Genomic DNA, 20,034 nt, shown 5'->3' with positions numbered 1-20,034 from the left:
CATTTATATTTCTTACTTGTGGTAAGGCTGGTGCTTGTAACAAATTTATATCATTTTGACATGGGAACTCTCCAACCACAGGACCTATAAGAAAATGAAAAGTTTAATGCTTTGCACTTATTGATACTAGCACACAAGAGCCATTTTAGAAAAACAAAAGAAACCAGACTCAGCTCATTAAACAACTGTATCAGGCCCAGTTCATGTACTTCTCAGATCCTCTCAGGCTGCCTGCTCCCCGAGGCCTTGATTACTTGTCCTGCCTCCTATCTGGAGTGTCCCCAATGATGGTTCATGATGTTACCATGGTTATTAAAGTCTTGGCAGCAGCAATTTTAGTGCCCATGTCTGACCTCACTGGACCCTGAAGCTCTGGCCACCAAAACAACCCAGAAGGCCGGGGGAGTTAATGGTTGTGGGGCAAACCTTGGCCAGTCAGAGACAGGAGATGAGAAGGATGGAGCAGATAAATTGCTTATTCTTCCTCACTACATGCAGTGGTTCCATATGGCTTCTTTGGAGACGTCTCACCAGCAACTAGCTGTGCTTTCTTAAAGGGCTGTAGCCAGCCTTGCGTTGTGCCATCTGGTATTGGCTCTCCCCTTCACTAACTCATTTCTCTTTTCCCCTTATTTTTGCTTTGCTAGAGCAGATTCTGTCTCCAGTTAGTTCCCTTCTGCACCCCTTTACTTTCTGGTACTCAATAAGAGATGTAGCTGTGGGAAGGGACAGCTATAATGTGCCTAAAAACAGTCAAAAAAGTCAAGAATAAATACTTACAAGAATCCATTTCTCTGGCAAGAACATGGACGGATACCTTATGTCTCCTCGGGGCATCTACAGCCAACATTTCCTAGGCAGAAAGAATGGCAAAGTCACCCTTTTGCCCACTAAGGAACTTAAAATGAGGTGTTCTCTTACAACCGTGAAGAACCAGAAACAGAAAAGATGCTTCCTTTTCTTTCCCCTCAGTTACAATATTTCATTTAAACTCTACAAATATCAGGCAAGAATTATTTTTAACCCCATTTTACAGATGAAAAAAACCGAGTCCAAGGAGATGAAGTGATGTGTTCAAACTCCTACGGCAAATAAGTACTTCGGCTGGGATTAAAAATGTAGCCCAGCTCTCAGTGGGGTGTGACTCAGGGCCACACCTAGTGATCTTTAGTGTCTGCAGAGACAATGGACTGAGCTTAGTCAAGAGATAACCACAAAGCCTGCTCCTCTAAGAACCTCAGATTCTACACCAGGGCACTGCTGTGGTCCCTCGCCTACCAACAGAAGAGGAAACTAGCATTTATTAAGTTCTGCCTTATACAAGGCACTCTCCTATTTAGCTCACTTGATTTCCTGCTACAAATACAGATGAAGCTTCAGTGGCTCGCCTGCCACTCACTTCCTGCTGTGCGGCCTGGTTCCTAACGGGCCACTGACCAGTTCTGGTCCGCAGCCTGGGGTTTGGGGACCCCTGTTCTAAGGAACACAAGAATCCCAGGAGATATTTATAGGTATTTAGTGGGAGGAAAAAAAAAAAAAGGTCCATGGTGAAATCAGTTAGGGAAATGTTTTCTTGATCAAAGTTAAACAAATGCTAGGCTATAGAAGTCTTTACTCTGGGGCTTCCTAGAACTTTTAAAATGCTAACCCACTCTGTGATTCTCCAAGAACAGGAATAAAGAGTGTAGCCATTTCCAAACTTAAATGGTCACGAAACTCTTTTTTTTCTAGTTACCCCTATTAATATCTTGTAGAACACTAGTATATTATGGGACACAGCTAGGGAAATGTTGTTTGAGATTTAACTTAAGCTCGTTGGTAAACACTCATTTTTAAGACAAGAAAAATTCAGTCTGTTATAACAAATTTCACAAATTCAATAATCAGGTACTACTTATAATTTCAAATGAATAATAGAATGTGGAAGGAAAGGCAAATCTTCATTTCTTTTGGAAACATTATAGTACGTTATATGAGGACATCATTCTTTCTGAACACACATAATGCCTTAAAATGACTGTCTCAGAAACCAAAAAGAGCTACACATGACCACCCTTTTTTGTAGGCAATTGAGAACAGATACTTAACCTCACAGTTAACAGTCTTAAGTAGCAAACAAACACAACTAAAACTTATTTTATAATATTAAAAAAACATATTCTGATTTAAAGTATTCTGATTAAAGCATTTAAAAATCCTAGGATTGAGTATTACTAATAGATAACAATAACTAGTTATTAAATACTAAGTTCCAATCACTTTACGTATCTCATTTCAATTAATACTCCAATTATTCTCTATTTCGTAAATAAGGAAACTGAAGCTAGAAGCTTAAGTAACTTGGCCGAGGTCACAGAGCCAGCTAGTTGGTGATGGGGCTGAACCCCCCGCTCTGTATTCAGAGGCCATACATGTTCCTGCTGCTGCCCCTACAGGTAAAAGAACCTTTGGAGAAGTTGAGATCACTGAGTGAGGCCAGCAGCTCTAAGCAGGGCACTCTAGACAACTGAACAGCCTGGCAGTGGACATGTGTCCTAAGCATTGTTCCTACACCTAACTCTGCCCCTCACTGTCCTACTGTAACTCTCTCTCCATTTACACAAAGACTAGCTGGGGTTAAATTTCAGATCAAAATTTTGTTTTATATGTGTTTTTATTAACAAAACATGTGTGTTTTAGACATACATATATACATACATAAATACATATACATATATAGTTTTTAAAGCAGTTTTGTGTTCACAAGAAAACTGAGTGAAAGATGCAGAGATTTCCCACACATCCATTGTCCCTATACATGCGTAGTCTTCCCTTATCAAAAAAAAAAGATATGTATATATTTTAAAGACTGCTACTGCAAAAGAGCAAGAGTAGTTTAGATGAGACCCTTATCTTCCTTTACACAATGCAAAGGGAGCTGCGAAGTAAAGAAAATAACTTGCCCAGCCCCTTCCACAGCCCAAATGGCTCAAATCTCACTGCCAAAAAAGGTACATTCAAAACACTGGCTTTTACTGTCAAATTTTGAAACTAAAATTTTACTGTCAAATTTTGAAACTAAAATAGTCTTCCTTTAATTTATTGCTAAGGTGTTACTGGCTATATTGATACTTGTTTGCACATACAGAGAACATCGGCCTTGTAGTTTCGCAGAGGATTTGGTGGTAAGAAGTATGAGTGACTCGTCAACAGCGCAAGGTCACCACTTTCCTTTAGGAAACGACCAGCACCTTCACGTCGGGACATTCCCTCTTTCTCACTCTCCCACATGGAACCAGCGGTGGTGAATTAAATGGGTACTGGAAACCCCAGTACAGGAGAAAAATGTGATTAGCCTTCACTGTGCAAGTAATCTCACAAAATCATTCTAATGAGAACTGCAAGTACTGACTCTTGTACTGTCAGTTACAATATCTCCCTGAAAAATGACATTGCAAAGTAGGTGATTTCTCTCCTAAAGAGATGTCAGAACAGGGCAGGACTGAGTTCCTGACCAAACGACTGGCACCTAATAAATCAGATGTGATGAACCCAGAGAAGTGGCTAGAACACTAGCTATGATATAATTCTAAGGCACTATGGTAATTACAGAGTATAATTTTGCTCTTTATTTTGCAAAATAGATATAAAAGTATTTTACGCATAATAAAGGCCCCAATGTATTACAAAGAATATATGTAATACTTTAAGTACAACTCTATTGCAGCTTAAAATTTAATTTTTGCACTTAGCATGCTTATTACACATTATATACCCACATAACAAAATTTTTGCTGCCCGTCTTGGAATTTTGTTACAGGTGGGGAAAATTGACATGGTGCGAACCTCTTAAAGCTGTACTGGGAAAATGTTCATGGTGGTGTCTATTTTTCTCTTGATAAACTTTCTCAGTGCCCACAGGCATTCAAAACTCAGAAGATCCCTGAACAATGTCCAAAGGTGAGTAATCATTTATTTAAAGAAGGAGCCACAGTGGCACCTAAATGGGTGAAGACAATTTATAGTTGTCAGAGATTGGAGAACAATCTAATTCCCAAGTTCTATTTGTTTTCCTTGCTTTTCCTTTCCACCAGACAAGCTCAGCAATGTTCTTTGTGAGTTAGGGTGGGGAATAGAGAGAAGAAACAAAAAGGTAGCCTAAAGAGATGACTCAGGAAGCCAGAAAGGCCATCACCGTCCCTGGTTCAGAGGGAGAAGAAAACCGTACTGGGTTCAATATAAATTTTCTCTTTTTTCTAACAGTAATTATGTGTCAAAAAAAATTAAATCCATAAACACGCTTTCATAAATCCTGTGTGACTTGGTTCACAACACAGAACGTATCATATTTCCTTATCAGTCAAAATCTAAATATATGAATTGAATTTACCTTGTAGAATTTGATGATATCTTCCTTGGTTAGTGTCTTTAAATATGCAACTTCTGTATTATCTGGAAAAGTAATTAAACAGTAATTTACTAACAACCCCATTTTAAGTAGCCCAGAATACTACACTAAGTGATAATATACTTCAACACTCCTAAGTACCCACATTTTTAAAAGTGATCATCTGCTTCTGCAATAGTAAGGGAATAAATTTCAAGTAAAAAATTAAGAGGATATCCCGGCTCTCTACTTATGAGCTGTTGGATCTTGGGTCAATCACTTCCACTTTTCTGAGCTTCAGTTTCTTCATCTGGAAATTGGGGATAATAACTACTTAATGGGAATATAATGAGAACTAAGAAACATGACAATAACACATTGCTAAGGGACATGAGAAACATTCAGTAAGTTGTACTATATTAATAGTGAATACAACTGCTAGAAAATTACAGGTAGGGCAGCCCAAAAGAGGAGTGTTGGCTAAGATCTTCAGTTTCCTGGTGTCAGAATGAGAACACAACCTAACTCTCCTGAATTCTAGTGTAGTTTAGCACGCCCCACTGTTAATGTCTACTCTGGAAGAAAGGTGAAAGGAAGCTGATAAGCGGGAGACTTTGGGGGGCAGTCTCAATCTAAAAGCACTGACAAATTTTTGGAGATCCTTAAAGGCAAATGTTTGAATCCCTGTGCCTCCACGGCAGCACTTGCCTCCAATGAATTCAATCTGCAAATTTAAAATTTTTTTTTAAAGAGTTATGGAAAATAGACACCTACATGCCCATGCTCAGAGCCTCAGGGGCATAGCAATTGAACACGAAAAATGAAATTAGATTTATTATTAGTGTATTATTATGAGACATAGGTAGATCCAGCTCAAGCTTTAGAGAAGAAAAAAAGATGAAGTTTCCAGTAGGAAATTATGTTAAATAATGGTTCTTTAGAAGAGCTGTCTATGCCTTGCCCCCATCAGTACTAGAATATCACCTCTAAAACGAATACCATCTTGTAGAATGGACTCAGTGTCCTCAAATGTTACACTTATACACCCTAATTCTGCCTTACCTCTGTCAAAATTGTATTGCTGGGAGATGATTTCCCCCCAATATTTAGCACACTCTGCAGATAGCTTCTTTGGTTTGTCTAGTCGACGAATTGCTAATGCTTGAATATGTTTTTGGAAGGCCTCTTCTGTCATGTCCTCTATAGACTTTTCCATGGCAATTAAGAAAGCTTCCACTCTGCTCTCCAGGTAGTGAGGAGGCTTTTCTGACTGGATGATAAATCGTAAGCCTTGTATGCCATTGGCTCGACGTGGCCCGCTGAAGACGATGTAGCCTGAAACATAAACACCACTTTTAATCTTTCAAAATTTGTTCTGTCAGAGCAAATAAAATCTACTTTAGGGTTTTATATCATTAACCTCTGAAGAAATATGAGCAATCAAAACATCCTCAGTTTATAAGGAGAGACCAGAAGAGTTCTCTGAAGATGAGTTAGAAAGTTGGAGATAAGGGTTCTTAAAAAAAACAAAAAAACAAAAAAAACCTATTGATCATACAAATTTAATCTTACTCCTCATTAATCTTCAATTTATGTTAGTTATTCCCACCCCTAAGAAATGCTAAACTAATTTTCATCCCTTAACCAAAGAAAACCTGGTACTGTTTCCTTTCACATCCAAGTTCCTCATGTGAACGTGCCTGTTTCATTTCCTGTTACATAATCCATTCCTGGACCAACTCTACTCAGGTTGTAAATCTCTAGAGACCTTGTAATTGAAAGTGACACTTCCACTGCCGTCTTGTGAGCTCATGCACTACCTCCCTTCGACACATTTTCTAAACCAAGCGCATGCCCTGCCTCCTCCAGCTGCACTGCGCTGAACCACACCTCTGACAGCTGTGGTGTCTCTGGGTCCCACTTCTGAGGAAGAAACCATCTCCAGCATAGCCTGTAGCATCTGAACACTCTCAGTAGCACTTACCGCACTGTACTACAAATACTGCTTTGCAGGTCTGCCTTCCTGATTAGACTGTGAGCTCCTTGCAGGAAAGAATCATTCAGAACTTATCTATTTTCACTTCCCAGCATGTAGCATGGTGGTTGTTTAAAAAAAAAAAAAAGAAAAAAAAGAAAAAAAAGAAAAAAAAGGTGCTTGGAGGCACCTCCCAAATCCTTTTTCACTGGCTCTTTTCTCATTGATCAAACCTGCCACGATCTCCAAGACTTTTAACAGTGCCTATAACTCCACTTGAAAAATTTCCTCAATACTTACTGAGTACCTTCTATGTGCCCTAGGCTTGGGATACAAAGATGAATGAGAGAAAACACCTGCACGCTCAAGGAATCCAAAGCTTAGTGGATCTAAGCTTCTCTGGATGGCTTGCTTCCCACCTTATCACCCATGACAGCCTGCCCTTTGTATCCTCTCCTTGCTACCCAAAATGTCTTCTGTGTTGATATGTATGCAATGTAAACATGGTGTCATCGCCTCAGGAACTGCTTTAATGTGCATAAGATATTAATTGCTTATCTTTTAGAAGTGGGTCCCCCACAAATGAGGTCTTCACAAGTCTTTCTGAATAGAACATGCCTAAAGTGACATGCTGGGGACCGTTACATGTGGAGAATGTTCCCTGAGGACAGTGGTTGCTCCTCAAGGCCTAGGGCACCCTGTTTTCCCCTACTTCTCTCTCACCCAGCTGCTCCTTGGTACGCAGGGTGTTGAAGCAAGGCTCAGAGATGATTTGACAGAAGAGCTCCAGAAACATATTCTCCGAGGTGCTCTGCATGTCTGTTTGGTAGTATATCTCGATGCCACAGTTATTGTGAACTTCATTCCTCTGCTGATAAACGAACCACCCTCCTAGGAAGTTTCAAAAAAAAGAGCAACATGTTCAAAATTTATTTAGGGTTTAAAAAAGTTAATGTTTTGCTTGGCTTTTTAAAGTTGTTCCATTTGGTTGGTGTTTGGCCATTCCAAGCGGCAATTAATTAAGAATGTGAAACAACTTAGCTAAGGGAATCCTAGTGCAGTGATTTGCATTTGGTAGGTCTTCGTGTGCTCGCTTCAGCAACACATATACTAAAATTGGTAGGCCCTCGTTAAACACTTATTAAATTTAAAGGGCAAGGAACTTACAAAACTTAGCCCTCGTTAAACACTTATTAAATTTAAAGGGCAAGGAACTTACAAAAGACCCATTTTATGACTAAGTATTAATGCTAGATGAGACTCATAATTAATAAAATGTACAACGTACTGTAAGTACTAGATTAGAACTAATACATACAAGAACCTCAACAGAAATACCACTTGTTTTAATAACCATACGAAACAATTTCTAAAAATTACTAGTTGTGCCTTTATTATCTTGCATTTCTATTTAACATTCTATTCCCAATACTGTCTACTAACACCCACACAAAAGGTCATTTCATAAATTTACACAAATACGTACAATGCTTAGATATTAACTTAGCCTACCATCTCATTTTAGAGATGAGGAAACTAAGGACTTGAGAAGTGGGGTGACTTGTCCAAGGACACAGAGTCAGATGGTGGACAGCTAAGACTAAAATTCATATATGTTGATAAAATATTTCATCAAAGTTATGAGCAGATGATCATGCTTTATGATCTGATCACTTTATTTCATGAGCAATAAATGTGGCTAAGCAAATACACAGCGCTTAGTATTTAGTATTGTATAAGACTCAAATTTAAGCTTTCCCAGACATAGTAGTAATGAGGCGTTTGCTCACTCACACAGAAGCTAATTTAGACATCAACAGTAAAGGGAGGCAGAGAAGCTTGGACTTGTATTTCAACTATGTCACTTTTCTGACCAGACCCAAGACTAACAGTCAAACTTTCTGACTGCATACTCACAGCACTAAGTTCCCTCTTATCAGAAGAAGTAGGAGATCACAGGCTGGAAGTCTGCCTCCCCCCATACACGCTTCTAGCCTTTTTCATATGTATCCCTAAATGTCTCCTCCTTCATAATGCCTGAAATTTTTCTTTTTAAACTGTAAATATTGTACCATGGAGAGTTAAGTGAAAGACTATTTAAGACACATCCAACCAGTTGACTAAATTATAATGATTTCCTAACATCTAGCATTTTAAGAGTGGGATATGAACTGAATTTTTGAGCATGGGGCAATTTGTGAGGGCACTTGAGAGACAGAAGAGATAGTGTCCTAGTAAGAAGAAGTGTCAAAGATAGATTTCACTTTGAAATTTTGTTTTTAGACTGGCTTCACTCTGCCTCATGACCAAGTGTTGTGGTTTTGGAATGGCAGATCCTGATTCTTCCTCTCCGCCATGATGTAGTTACTGAGGAACAAACTAGCAGAAGTCTGAAGTGAACCATTACCAGGTGTGTGATGACTGGCCATGTGGAACAGCAGAGCTGCGCTCAAGGTACCTTTGCACATTCAACAACGATATCCTGAATTAATACTATGTTTGAGTTGCTTTAATAGCTACTCAAATGAGCTAGACACAAACCCTAGTCTTAAGAAACATATAAGCTAACGAGGGATATGGAGATGTACTTCAATCACAATGCAAAAGGAGAAGTGCTGAGTAACTTAAATAAGGGAAGGTTCAGAAAACCTGTGCTGGGGAAGTCAGCATAGGAAGTGATAACTTCTAGCTGGGAGCGTTAGAAAATGTTTAGTGGAATAAGATGGGCCTGGAAGGATGAATAGGGGTAGACATAGGTCCATGAGGAAATGGGGGTTAGGGGGTGGCATGGAACACTATTTTCAGGAGAATAAAATAGCTGGGGGGTAAAAAAAAAGCACAGACCATGCATGCATGGGAAATAATCAATAATTGAGTTTGGCTGAACAAACAAACAAGAAAAACAAAAAAACAATGCTTCTCATCCCTGGTCTAACATACTTCCCACTAGACAATTTTGAACAATAATGAAAATAATGCTTAATGAGTTTTTATAGCAACAGAAACCACTGTCAATGCAAAATTAACCCAACACTGCAAACTCTAAAATATTATTATCCATTCCTTATGTTAATTCCTCATAAAGTATGCATGTAATGAAAACATGTTGTTATCTGCGTGTGGCTTTCCTAAAACTATTTCTGCCAAAGGTTCCTATGGCGTTCCAATTAAATATTATGATTCCAGTTTTCATTTTATTTCATGATTCACAATCAATATTTCTTTAGCATTGTGATATTTTTACTTCCTAACTTCTCTATACTCAATTATCCATCAATTCCAGTATCATTCTCCTCAGAATAATTGCCTGCCTCAATTTCACTTCTTTGGCCCACCTATAGATAATTTTCTGGCAGAATTTTCTGTCTTCGACCATACTTTTATAAATAGAAGATCCCAGTAGATCTTTACCGTAAAACTATACCTTATTATCCAAATGAATTCAATCTACCTGTAATCGCCCACAATATTATGTCAAAATAGTTCATTACCAAAATTGTAACATTTCAACTTACTGTCAGGGAGCTGAACTTCTCTGTACCGAACTAGCTGACTGGGAAGGAGAGGTTTCGTATGTGCATGTTCAATAAGAGTGTCTTCAACCATCTGCATAATACCTAATGCAGCCTGTGGAAAAAGACAGGTCACAGTACACAAAAACACAAATGTATCTTGTCTGTGAAAATAAAGAGTATGTTGAATGACAGCCAATACAATATGAAAACATGCTTGTTTAATAAACTAGCCTAGTTTATCATAAAAACCGATTTTTAAATCTTAAATACATTTGAACCTATTCAAATGAATAAAAATTGAAATTTTCAATTTGCAATATAGTCAATATGGTATTAGTGAAGAGAAACAGAGACTCAGGCAGTCTCAATGCTGGGAGAAAGACACTGCTGAAGTTGGAGACATTATCGGTGATAAAAAGTTGGTCCCAAGTAAACAACACCTGGGGTTATAGCAAAGCAAAGGAGGTGAGCATAAGGCTATATGTTGAATAAAACTGACCTTGGTAAGAATCCTGTGTCTGCCAGACTTATTAGCATCTGACCTTAGGCATATTGTTTTGGAGCTAGTATAGCAGAGTGGTAGAGAGTGTTGGCTCTTGAGACAGACTGTCATAGGAATTTTGGAGTGCTATCCATGTGGTAAACACTTGGCATTTGCTATTTAATTTAATTCTAATAACTCTAATGTTACAAATAGGGCAACTGAGGTTAAGACCTTTTCAGAAGATTACATATCTAGTATGTGGTACGGTCAGGATTTGAATCTAGGCTATCTGATTCCACGCCATGTGCTCTTATCCACTATATAGTCCTGCTGTCCTATAGAGTAGGGAAAATTATTCCACTTATTATGATCACACAAGGTTCACAGCTAACCATGATCATTCTACTTCCCCTATGTTCCTCCTACCTTCCTCCACAGAGCAGAGAAGGTGAGTGAACACTAACGTGTTTATAATCACACTGCGGTAGTTAATAGTCTTAGACTAGAGCAAAAATTCTCTTGCACTGATCCACAACAGACTTTTAAAACCTCAACTACCTACCTGCTTTGTTATGTTTCCATGTAGAAGGGCTTCAATGTGCAGACGTGACAGGAGCTGAGGTATGAAGGCCTTAAGGCGAGGAAGGGTGACATCTGTAAAAGTGTAAGAAATAGTGAGCTCTACCTATAAGGTTTTTTTTTAAAAAAGGGGATAATTTGAGATTTACAGAAGAGTCTGGAGTTCAAAAATAGTAGAGTTCCTATATACTATTCACCTAGTTTTCCCTAATGTTAACATCTTTCATAACCATTGTACAGTGATCAAAAGTAAGACATTAACACTGATACAACACTATTAACTAAAATACAGACTTTACCTGGATTTCAATTTTTTCACTAACATCTTTTTCTGTTCCAGGATCTAGCCCACAGTCGCATCTTGCATTTAGTTATCATGTGTCCTTAGTTTCCCCCAATCTGTGACAGTTCCTTGGTCATTCTTTGTCTTTCATGACCTTAAGATTTCTGAAGAGTACTGTTCAGCTATTTCATCGAATGCCCTTTATTTGGGTTTGCCTAATGTTTTCTCATGATTAAACTGACTTTATGTACCACTAGGAAGAATACCACAAAGGTAAAATGCCCTTCTCAGTGCATCACATCAGGGGTGCATGATGTTGATATGCTGTAGTGATGTTGACACTTGGTCACAGTGGTGTCTGCCAGATGTCTTCACTGTCAGTGCACTATTTTATTCTTTTGGTTATTACTGAGTAACACATGTATGCTCAACAAGCAGTTAGGAAAAGCCATTCTACTCATCGATGGTTACTTTTCCCATTATAATTAATATTTAGGCAGAAATATTTTGAAACTATACAAATATCCTGTTTTTCCTTAAATTTTGCCCACTAATTTTAGCATCTATTGGTGTATACTGCCTGTATCAATTATTATCATGGCATCCTAAAAGTGAGTTTTCTACTCCCCACTTTCCTTTTACATGGATTGATTTAATTCTTCAATAAGGAAGCATTGTCCCTTCTCCATTAGGCCCATCGTACTGATAACTGCTACAATGTATGAGAAAATTAGTGACTTAAAGAGAGACATGGGAAGGGAATTAACAAGTGCTTACTATGGGTCAGGCATCTTACCGATGTTATAGACTGTAAAGTATGTACTATTATCCTCAGTTTAAAGATGAGAAAACTGAGGTTTAGAAAATTTAAGTTTCTTGTCCAAAATCATCAAGCTAGTAAGTTACAGAGCTGGCATTTGATCCTTAGTCTAATTCCAAAGGGCACTCGTTGCTCTCCAAGGCACTGCCCTAGGACCCTCCCTATACCTCACCGCTCTCTACAGACCTTTATCACGACACTTACTCTTTTGCCTTTACTACAATGATCTGTTTACACTTTTGCTTCGCCACTAGGCTGGAGCTACGTGATCAAAGAAACCCAATCAAAATGATAGTTTTTTTTTTTTCTTTCATCTTTTTCTTTTTAATCTCAAGCACCTGGAATCTAGGGCCTGGCACATAGAGGGCAGTCAGTAAATGTTGTTGGATCACACTGAACTCTGAGGTTCTTGCTACCCCGGCACCTGGATAGCTGACTGATTTAGAGTCATCGGGGAGCCAGCTTCTCAGACTGAGTTGTCTCCCGAATAAGCCGTGTTTGTATTACGGGACTGTTGTATGAATATATATATCAAAACAGAATGATTACTTGTTAGAGTAGAGAATTTCAACTAAAAAAGTACTACCTTTTTCTTTATAAAATATATTTTGGGAAGGTTTCACATGCCTATGAGACACTTTAGAGCTTATTCTGCTTAAAATTCACAAAACGTCTGACCCAGACCCTGACCCAGACAAGGGGGGGTATCCCAAAACCTCTGCGTTTTGATCATGCTGAATGCAAGCTCAATTTCTTGAAAAATATATTTAAAATATGTGTTTTTTTTTTTAAAAGGTAAGATTCTTGCATTTAACTAGACGCGACTCACAATCATTTTGTAAAGAAAAGTATGTTAACTGTCCAGATTAAAAATGTATCTGTTCTAGTTCATGAATTTTATAATCTATAAGCCTATCCAATGCCTGAGGCAACCAATAAAATAATGATTTTCAATACTTGCTCTTGATTTGTCAATGAAGACATCAAAAGCATAATGTTACATGATAAGTATAAGGATTTGTCATATAAAATCATTAAAAATTCAAAATGCTTTCCTTATTGCTGAGCATATAGAAAGATTAACTGATAAAGTAATGCTAAGAAGTGAAAAAGATAAAACAATAAAAAAGAGTGATATCAGTCACATTCTTTACAATAAAACAATCCTAAAAGTAATTTCACTCCATTCCATAGGCATTCATTAGACACACACACGAAGGATGTAATACTACACTAGATACTAAGTAAAGAGGATAAAAGGAAGGCATAATCGCTGCCCTCCCAGAATTCAGGACTATCGAACAAAGCCTCTGAAAACTAGATTTAAGATTTTAGAAAAAAAGAAACAAAAGATGACTCTTCAGTCTTTACACATTTCCTAGTTTTTAACCGAACTGAACAGATCTAAAGATGCTTGAGTATTCTTTCCGTGGGATAAGACTTTCAAATCTGGCCCTCTTTTCCTTTCCTGAATACTTCACTATTAACAAGGTAAGTACTTGAGTCAAAACATTTAGTCATCAGAAGAAATCTATGAACAGTAATAATTAACTGCTGTTGATCCAAGCTGAAAACATCAAATACGGCTAAGCTGCCTTCAAAAGTCACCACTGCTTTTATAAAAAGTATGCAAATCTGGCTTTAAGAGAACTACATCTTATTAGAAAGCATAAACACTAGATTATCAGGATAAAACAAAATGATTTTAGAAAAAAAATGAAAAAAGCATTAGGCTATTAGCAGAAAAAGTCTTACCATCCAGGGCTTCTTTTAATTCATCTTTAGTCCAGGCCACCTCAGTCATCAGCAAGCGGAGGTAGTACATGGCGTGCTGGTGAGGCTGTTCAGCTCGGAAATTGTTAAGAGATCGCATGTACTAGTGAAGGGAGACATGGGTTCATTAATTTTATAAGTCTTTTAAAAATCATTTCATATCACCTTATGAACAACAAAAAAAAATAATAGATTATAAAAATAAGTTCAGAAAACTTACTGCCTCTTTGATAATTTCAAATCTTTTTTCATCAATCTCAAAGGTAGCCATTTTCTCAATAATCTTCTTTAGCAATATTGGCTGCTTGTCATTGTAACCTTTCACTGAGAGCTAAAGAAAGAGTTCATGGTATTAAAAGTCTAAAAATATTATGAAACGACTTTAAGCCTGATCGTAAACATTTAGAAAATCATCAAATCAGGTGTATTCAAATAAAAATGAAATAAGAAATTCAATTAATTTAACTTCTCATAAATATAATTTAACACTGAGAAGATAACATTAACCATCTCTGTTTACTAAAACCCAAAAGCATAATTTTGCTTTTCCTACACAAAATCAGTAGTACGAAAACTCACCTGATGCCAAACTATGGCAGCACACGTTACGTCATCAAAATTCAAGTTCTTATTATACCAAAATTAATTACAGAATGTATTTTAAGTTTATTCTTCAAAAAGAATTTTTAAGGAAAGGCAGGCTTAAAATTTTTATAGTAAGAAGGTAAAAAAAATCACAGGGGAGCGTTACCTACAAATGATTGGATATGTCCTCAAGTTGTTTAAATTTAAATATTTTTAAAAACACATTTGGAGAAATCAGGCAGCCCCAATTTTGTATATGGCATTTTGCCACTTTTCTCATTCAATCACCAATTGTTTGTTTGATGAGTCCTGCTGATGTTCCAAAAGCCAATGGCAAAATGAATGTGTAGTGAGGATACATTGTATGTACCATCAGGATTTTGCCTTAGGACAATTTACTTTAACAGTCCTTGAAAACATAACATTTTGAAAAGCGGGGGATGCCTATTATTACATTTCCCATTATTACATTTCCACATGGTGGCACCCACCAAAGTAGAGGATACACTGCAATCAGAATATCTACGAAAACTTCTACCTTATAAAAATGATAGGCAAGAAACTTCAGCAGGAGTGCAGGTCCTTGGCCATGGAGAGCACATCACATACTATGGGAACTAGACGGATAACTAGCTGAAAGCCCATTTTACCACAAATAAAATATTATTTATATTAATGGTAATATGCTACTAAAACTCAATAGTGAAAAAATAATAGATTATTATTTTTCTATTTGGAGTTTATTTTGATCTCTGAACTTCAAATTTCCCCGGACTCTGAGAATGGTTAGGTTGTATACATTCTTATACATTAAACGAAAGCTACAAGAAAATTAACTTTTGTGAAGAAAAAAAGTCGCTACAAAATAAATAAAATTTAAAAACTCTAAAACTTTTTGCATAAGAATTTATAAAGAGGAGTACCCAGCACATGCTCTCATTTTAGTTGTTACTAAAACATACACTATATTTTCAAGAGTGAAGATGAATGTGTGCCATAAAAGGAATGTTAATTTAAAAATGAGATATAAGTTTGGAAATGTCAGAGTCAAGAGAAAGGACCTAGTTATCTCTTAGAGTGCACTTAATAGTGTTTATTTTAAAACACACTTAAAAGTAGTTAATGATGCATGCTATAAAAAAATTAAATGAAAACGTCACATGTTTTTGAACACAGAAACTTTCTAATACTGTCAGCAGAAATAAAAGAAGCTCATATATAAATAAGATTCAAGCATCACAACAATAACTATGGACATCTTTCACTTACAGATGTTAATATACTCAAATACATGGAAAGAACAACATGCTTTTAGGATTAATATGTTAAGCTTTCAAGCAGAGAAACATGCAAATAAATGTAGCACACAGACATGTTCACAAGATGCACTAAACTACTAAATCATTCATTAGTGTAGCTAATACTAATTTGAGTCCTTCAGTCATTAAAAAGTTGCAAGGGAAAAACCATCAATCTTCTTGTTTAAAAATGCAGAAGTTAATAGTTTTCCCAAGCTCAACATAATGCTTAAACGGTGTGGTGCCTTTTCTTTGGTTTTCATTTTACTTACAAGTATTGCATTCATTCCTGATGCAATGCCATAGCTCAAACCTGAGAGGCGTGCTGCATATGTATACTCTTTTAAATCATCCTTCAATAACCTGATAAACAGGTATGTCATGTTGCAATGGAGAGGATCAGCATAAATGTAGCGACTAACAAAAAGAAAAACAAAAGAAATGCTTTGATACCTCAAGCAGTGGCATGGTAATGAAGAAACATGACCGAAGAGTATGGATATGCAGCCTCATGATCTGAATTGCTAGGGAAACAGGATAGGCCAACCTTATGTTTTACAATGGCAACACGACGTCATTTTGTTATCAAAGACCAAGACTTCAGATATGGAATGGGTAAGACCTAAACCTAAACCAGGGTCCAATTTTTAGGAGAAAAATATGACAATCTGATGAAAGATGTAAAAAAAAAAGAAAAAGAAAAAGAAAAAGAAACCAAGGAAAATTTGCATTATATGAATGGTATATTCCTGAATACTTAAAATAAGAGCTAACTTAAAATTAAATGATGAGAAAATATGATTAGCTATAAAGATTAAAAAAAAAGAAATTAAACTCATACCCTCAATCAAAAATGCTTCCATCAAATCAATGTAAAAAACGTTGATGAGTGGAAGGCTCTAAGACATGGGTACTTACATACATCCCATAGATGGTATTTTGGAGGTCATAGCTCAAGCCTGCTAGCTCTGCTGCATATGCATACTCGTTGAGTGAGTCTTTGAGGAGCTCAAGGTACAAATAGGCCATGTTACAGTGCAAGGGGTCCACATAAGCAAATGGGCTGGAAGAAAATGTTGACAGTAAAATAGCTGATTTATTACTTCCCAATGTGATGTGTGGCCTTTCGAGATGGATCAAGAAACTGAACACCGGTTAACATAATCTCCTGAAGGTATGGTTTGAATTCTTGAGTCTGTCTCTTCTCATGAGGGGAAAAAAAAAAAGATGGCTAAAGAAGAAGTCTGAAACATGTCATGTGTGTGCGTGGTGGTGAAAAGGGAGAAGAAACTGCTTACCCCAGATCGTGTGGCAGAACTGACAAGTGAGAAACGCAGGGCAGGTAAGGAGTGGAACCAGACAAAATGCATGCCTACGTTTGGGCTAATAGGAGGAGGTATGGCTGAAAGATCTGATATAGCACTGGCATGTCCTCTTTCTCCTTCTAAGCAAGTCAAACCCTTGGTGAAAAGGAGTATGAGATTGAGAAGTTTGTGTGCAATGATTATATGAACTTAAAAGAGAAAAATCGAGACTTGTGAAAATGTTCGCTTGTCTCTGAGTTGCCCCCAAACCAATAAAGCTAGAGCACTAACAGTAACATAACTTATAATTTCCACTGTATAACTGCAGCCAGAACCAGGAAAAAAATTTAAAATAGGAAAATATTTAAGTGAGAAAGAGCAACAAAAGAGAGGAACCAATTACAGAGCATAAGAACTAAACAGGATCACAGAGATCACCTAATTTAAATCTTCATTTCCCAATTAAGAAATATAATTTTCCTCATGTCACCTGGGCTGATAGCGGCAGTTAGGATTCAAATTTAAGTCAAGTGACCTACCCATTTGACTATGTGAAACTGCTTACCTTTATAAGAAGATTCATTTACTCAACAAAAAATGTATTATACTTACTACAATGCTAGGCTCTTCTTCAGGTACTGAGAATAAAAAAGGAACAAATTGGGCAAAGACCCTGACTCCAGAGTTTATAGTCCAGTTAGAGGAGACAAATAATAAATTTAAATATGATTCATCATGTGGTGATAGTGCTAAGGAGAAAAATTAAGCAGAGAAAGGGGAACAGAAGTGACAGGTAGTGGAGGCGGGACAGAAAGATTGCTAACGTGGTTAATCGAGGAGTCTCTAATAAGGTGACATCTGGGTTCAGACTTGAAAGAAGCAAAGGAGTAAGCCCTGAGGATATCTGGGTAGGGTGAAGAACATTCCATGTTGAGAAAAGAGCTTGTGTGAAGGACCTCAGGTAGGTGCCCACTTGGCTTGTTTGGCAGCAAATTAAAAAGTTTCACTCTATCTATGGCACAGTAAATATAACTAATGTACTAACAGCAAAGCCAACAATTTTATCAAAAACTGATAATGAAGAAAAAATAGGGGTAAAATGCTTAGTCACTTAGAGAATTAAGATTAAAGAGAAAACTACAGCTATATAAACATTCTCCATCTGGAAAATCTAAATGAATGCTCACTCTGTCACTGAATTTCTTAAACTATTATACATAATGACGGACTTTCCTTTTTAGGCAAACAGCAGCTCAGAAACTTAGGGCACAATTCACAAAAGCAAAATCATTAAAACAAAAGAATCCACGAAGGGCTCAGCCCTACAGGCACCTATGTACCTTTCTTAGGCAGAAGTGAAAAGCCAGAAAAAGCCAAGTCTGGCAGCTCAAAGCCCTACGGGCTCAAGCTCAGAGTGCAGGTCCAGGAAGTGTCTTAAAATGCCGCATCCACGGCAACTGTACTGGTGAACTGAAGAGGGTCCTAAACTAACTTTTAAAAGAGAACATGATTCAACTAGAATGCTTAAATTCTGGTTCGTCTGTTAATTTAAAAAACAACAACAACAACATTATTTTGTAATCAGATGCTGTATACTTAAATATAGATCACAAAGTTTTAAAAACTGTAAGTAGGCATAATATAATCCTATTTCTGAAAAGATTAAAAGATATACATACATAGAAGATTTCTGCCAGAATACACAAGAAACCTGAGTGTTCACCTCTAGGGAGACCAGAATACAGAGAGGGATTGGTGGAAAACAAACATTTTTCATTCTAAGAATTATGCTGGGCAGTTTAAAGAACACAAAAATGTCAAACGGTCTCTGAGAAAATATTCTGAAGCCAAATCAAAGAAGCCAAATGGGAAAGTACAGGCATATCCCTCGTTTTATTGAGCTTTGATATACTGCACTTCACAGATGTTGTGAGTTTTACAAACTAAAGGCAAGATCTTCCACCAGCAAAAAAAGTACGACTCGCTTTATTGAGGTACTACTTTATTGCAGTGGTTTGGAACCGAACCAGCCATGTCTCTGAGATATGCCTCTGAGCAAGCCAGGGATAGAGAAAGCCATATCTAAGGGCTCCAGCATAATGAGCTAGAAAAGACTCAAGATCATTTAATAACTACTACCTCTTCTTCTGGATAAATTCCAAGAATACAAAACCAACAAAAAACAACAAAAAACACCCCCAAATTATTTAATTTTTCTTAAATGAAACTTCTCGGTAAGTCTATAGCCGCCCAGATTCCAAAATCCTAAAGGTCAGCATGGCCCTCCTAAGAGCTAACTTAAATCACTTCAGTCACAGGGTGTTCTCATCAATGAAAGGCAGCACGAACAACTGTGGTTCTTACAATATCCCGTAACAGCAGCAGTCTTCCCTCGTCTAGGCTAAATAATTCCTTTTATTTCTAGACATGGATCCTCAAGGAAGCAAAGAAAACTTTTAGAAATGTAATTGTTGATTTTTATAGGAAGCTTTGTAGCTAGATTCATCTTACATACCTGAAAAATTCAAAGTTGAGACAAGCCTTCGGCAAGAAAAACTTATCATCTTGTTTGAACCAGAGTTTGCTCATAGCTGTATCCTGTAATGGAGAAAAAATCTGGTTATGAAAATATGGGCATATGGAAAAATCAAATAACCCTTCAAGAAGAGAAAGGCAAAGGCAATAGTTGAGAGTTTTGCTCTGGAGAGGCTGCTGCCTCATGGCCTTGAAGTATATTCAGAGGGTCAGCAGGTGGGAAGTGAAGACAGAAGACTGGTGATGCCAGTAGCATCTACTTCCTTCTTGGGTCTTCAGAGAATATTAAAAAGAGGCCCCTATCTGTCAATAGACTTTCGGTTACAGTCCAGACTTACTCTTTTTTTTTTTTCTGCAAAGAAAATAATTCCCTAGATTCTATGTTTTTAGCAGTTTTGTTTACTTGCTTGCTTGCTTTAGCATTTCTAGCCTTTTAATATTTGTATTATTCTCTCTGCAACTTTTCTGTCACCTCTTTGGATGTGAGCCCTCCCTCCCACAAATCAACATAGTACTA

The 20,034-nt window shown here is 37.2% G+C and overlaps 1 protein-coding gene across 2 annotated transcripts in view; it reads right to left on the bottom strand.

The window, feature by feature from the left end:
- Positions 1-20,034, bottom strand: part of IDE (insulin degrading enzyme) — a 97,146-nt gene that overhangs the window by 2,960 nt on the left and 74,152 nt on the right. Inside the window, exons 14-24 of one of the 2 annotated variants that reach the window (XM_039871727.1) lie at positions 19,498-19,580; positions 15,951-16,095; positions 14,016-14,126; positions 13,778-13,898; positions 10,903-10,994; positions 9,857-9,968; positions 7,065-7,232; positions 5,429-5,701; positions 4,370-4,431; positions 781-853; positions 17-84 (exon numbers count right to left, since the gene is read on the bottom strand). In XM_039871727.1, the coding sequence (XP_039727661.1) occupies positions 17-84; positions 781-853; positions 4,370-4,431; positions 5,429-5,701; positions 7,065-7,232; positions 9,857-9,968; positions 10,903-10,994; positions 13,778-13,898; positions 14,016-14,126; positions 15,951-16,095; positions 19,498-19,580 (1,308 nt within the window). Of the gene's footprint in view, positions 1-16; positions 85-780; positions 854-4,369; positions 4,432-5,428; positions 5,702-7,064; positions 7,233-9,856; positions 9,969-10,902; positions 10,995-13,777; positions 13,899-14,015; positions 14,127-15,950; positions 16,096-16,596; positions 16,742-19,497; positions 19,581-20,034 lie in introns of both variants that reach the window. The other variant, XM_039871726.1, reaches the window with a different exon arrangement.

This window comes from Pteropus medius, unplaced genomic scaffold (genome assembly GCF_902729225.1).
Source record: "Pteropus medius unplaced genomic scaffold, Ma_sr-lr_union100, whole genome shotgun sequence".
NCBI classification, from domain to species: Eukaryota; Metazoa; Chordata; class Mammalia; order Chiroptera; family Pteropodidae; genus Pteropus; species Pteropus medius.
This window is presented reverse-complemented; position numbering and strand designations above follow the sequence as displayed.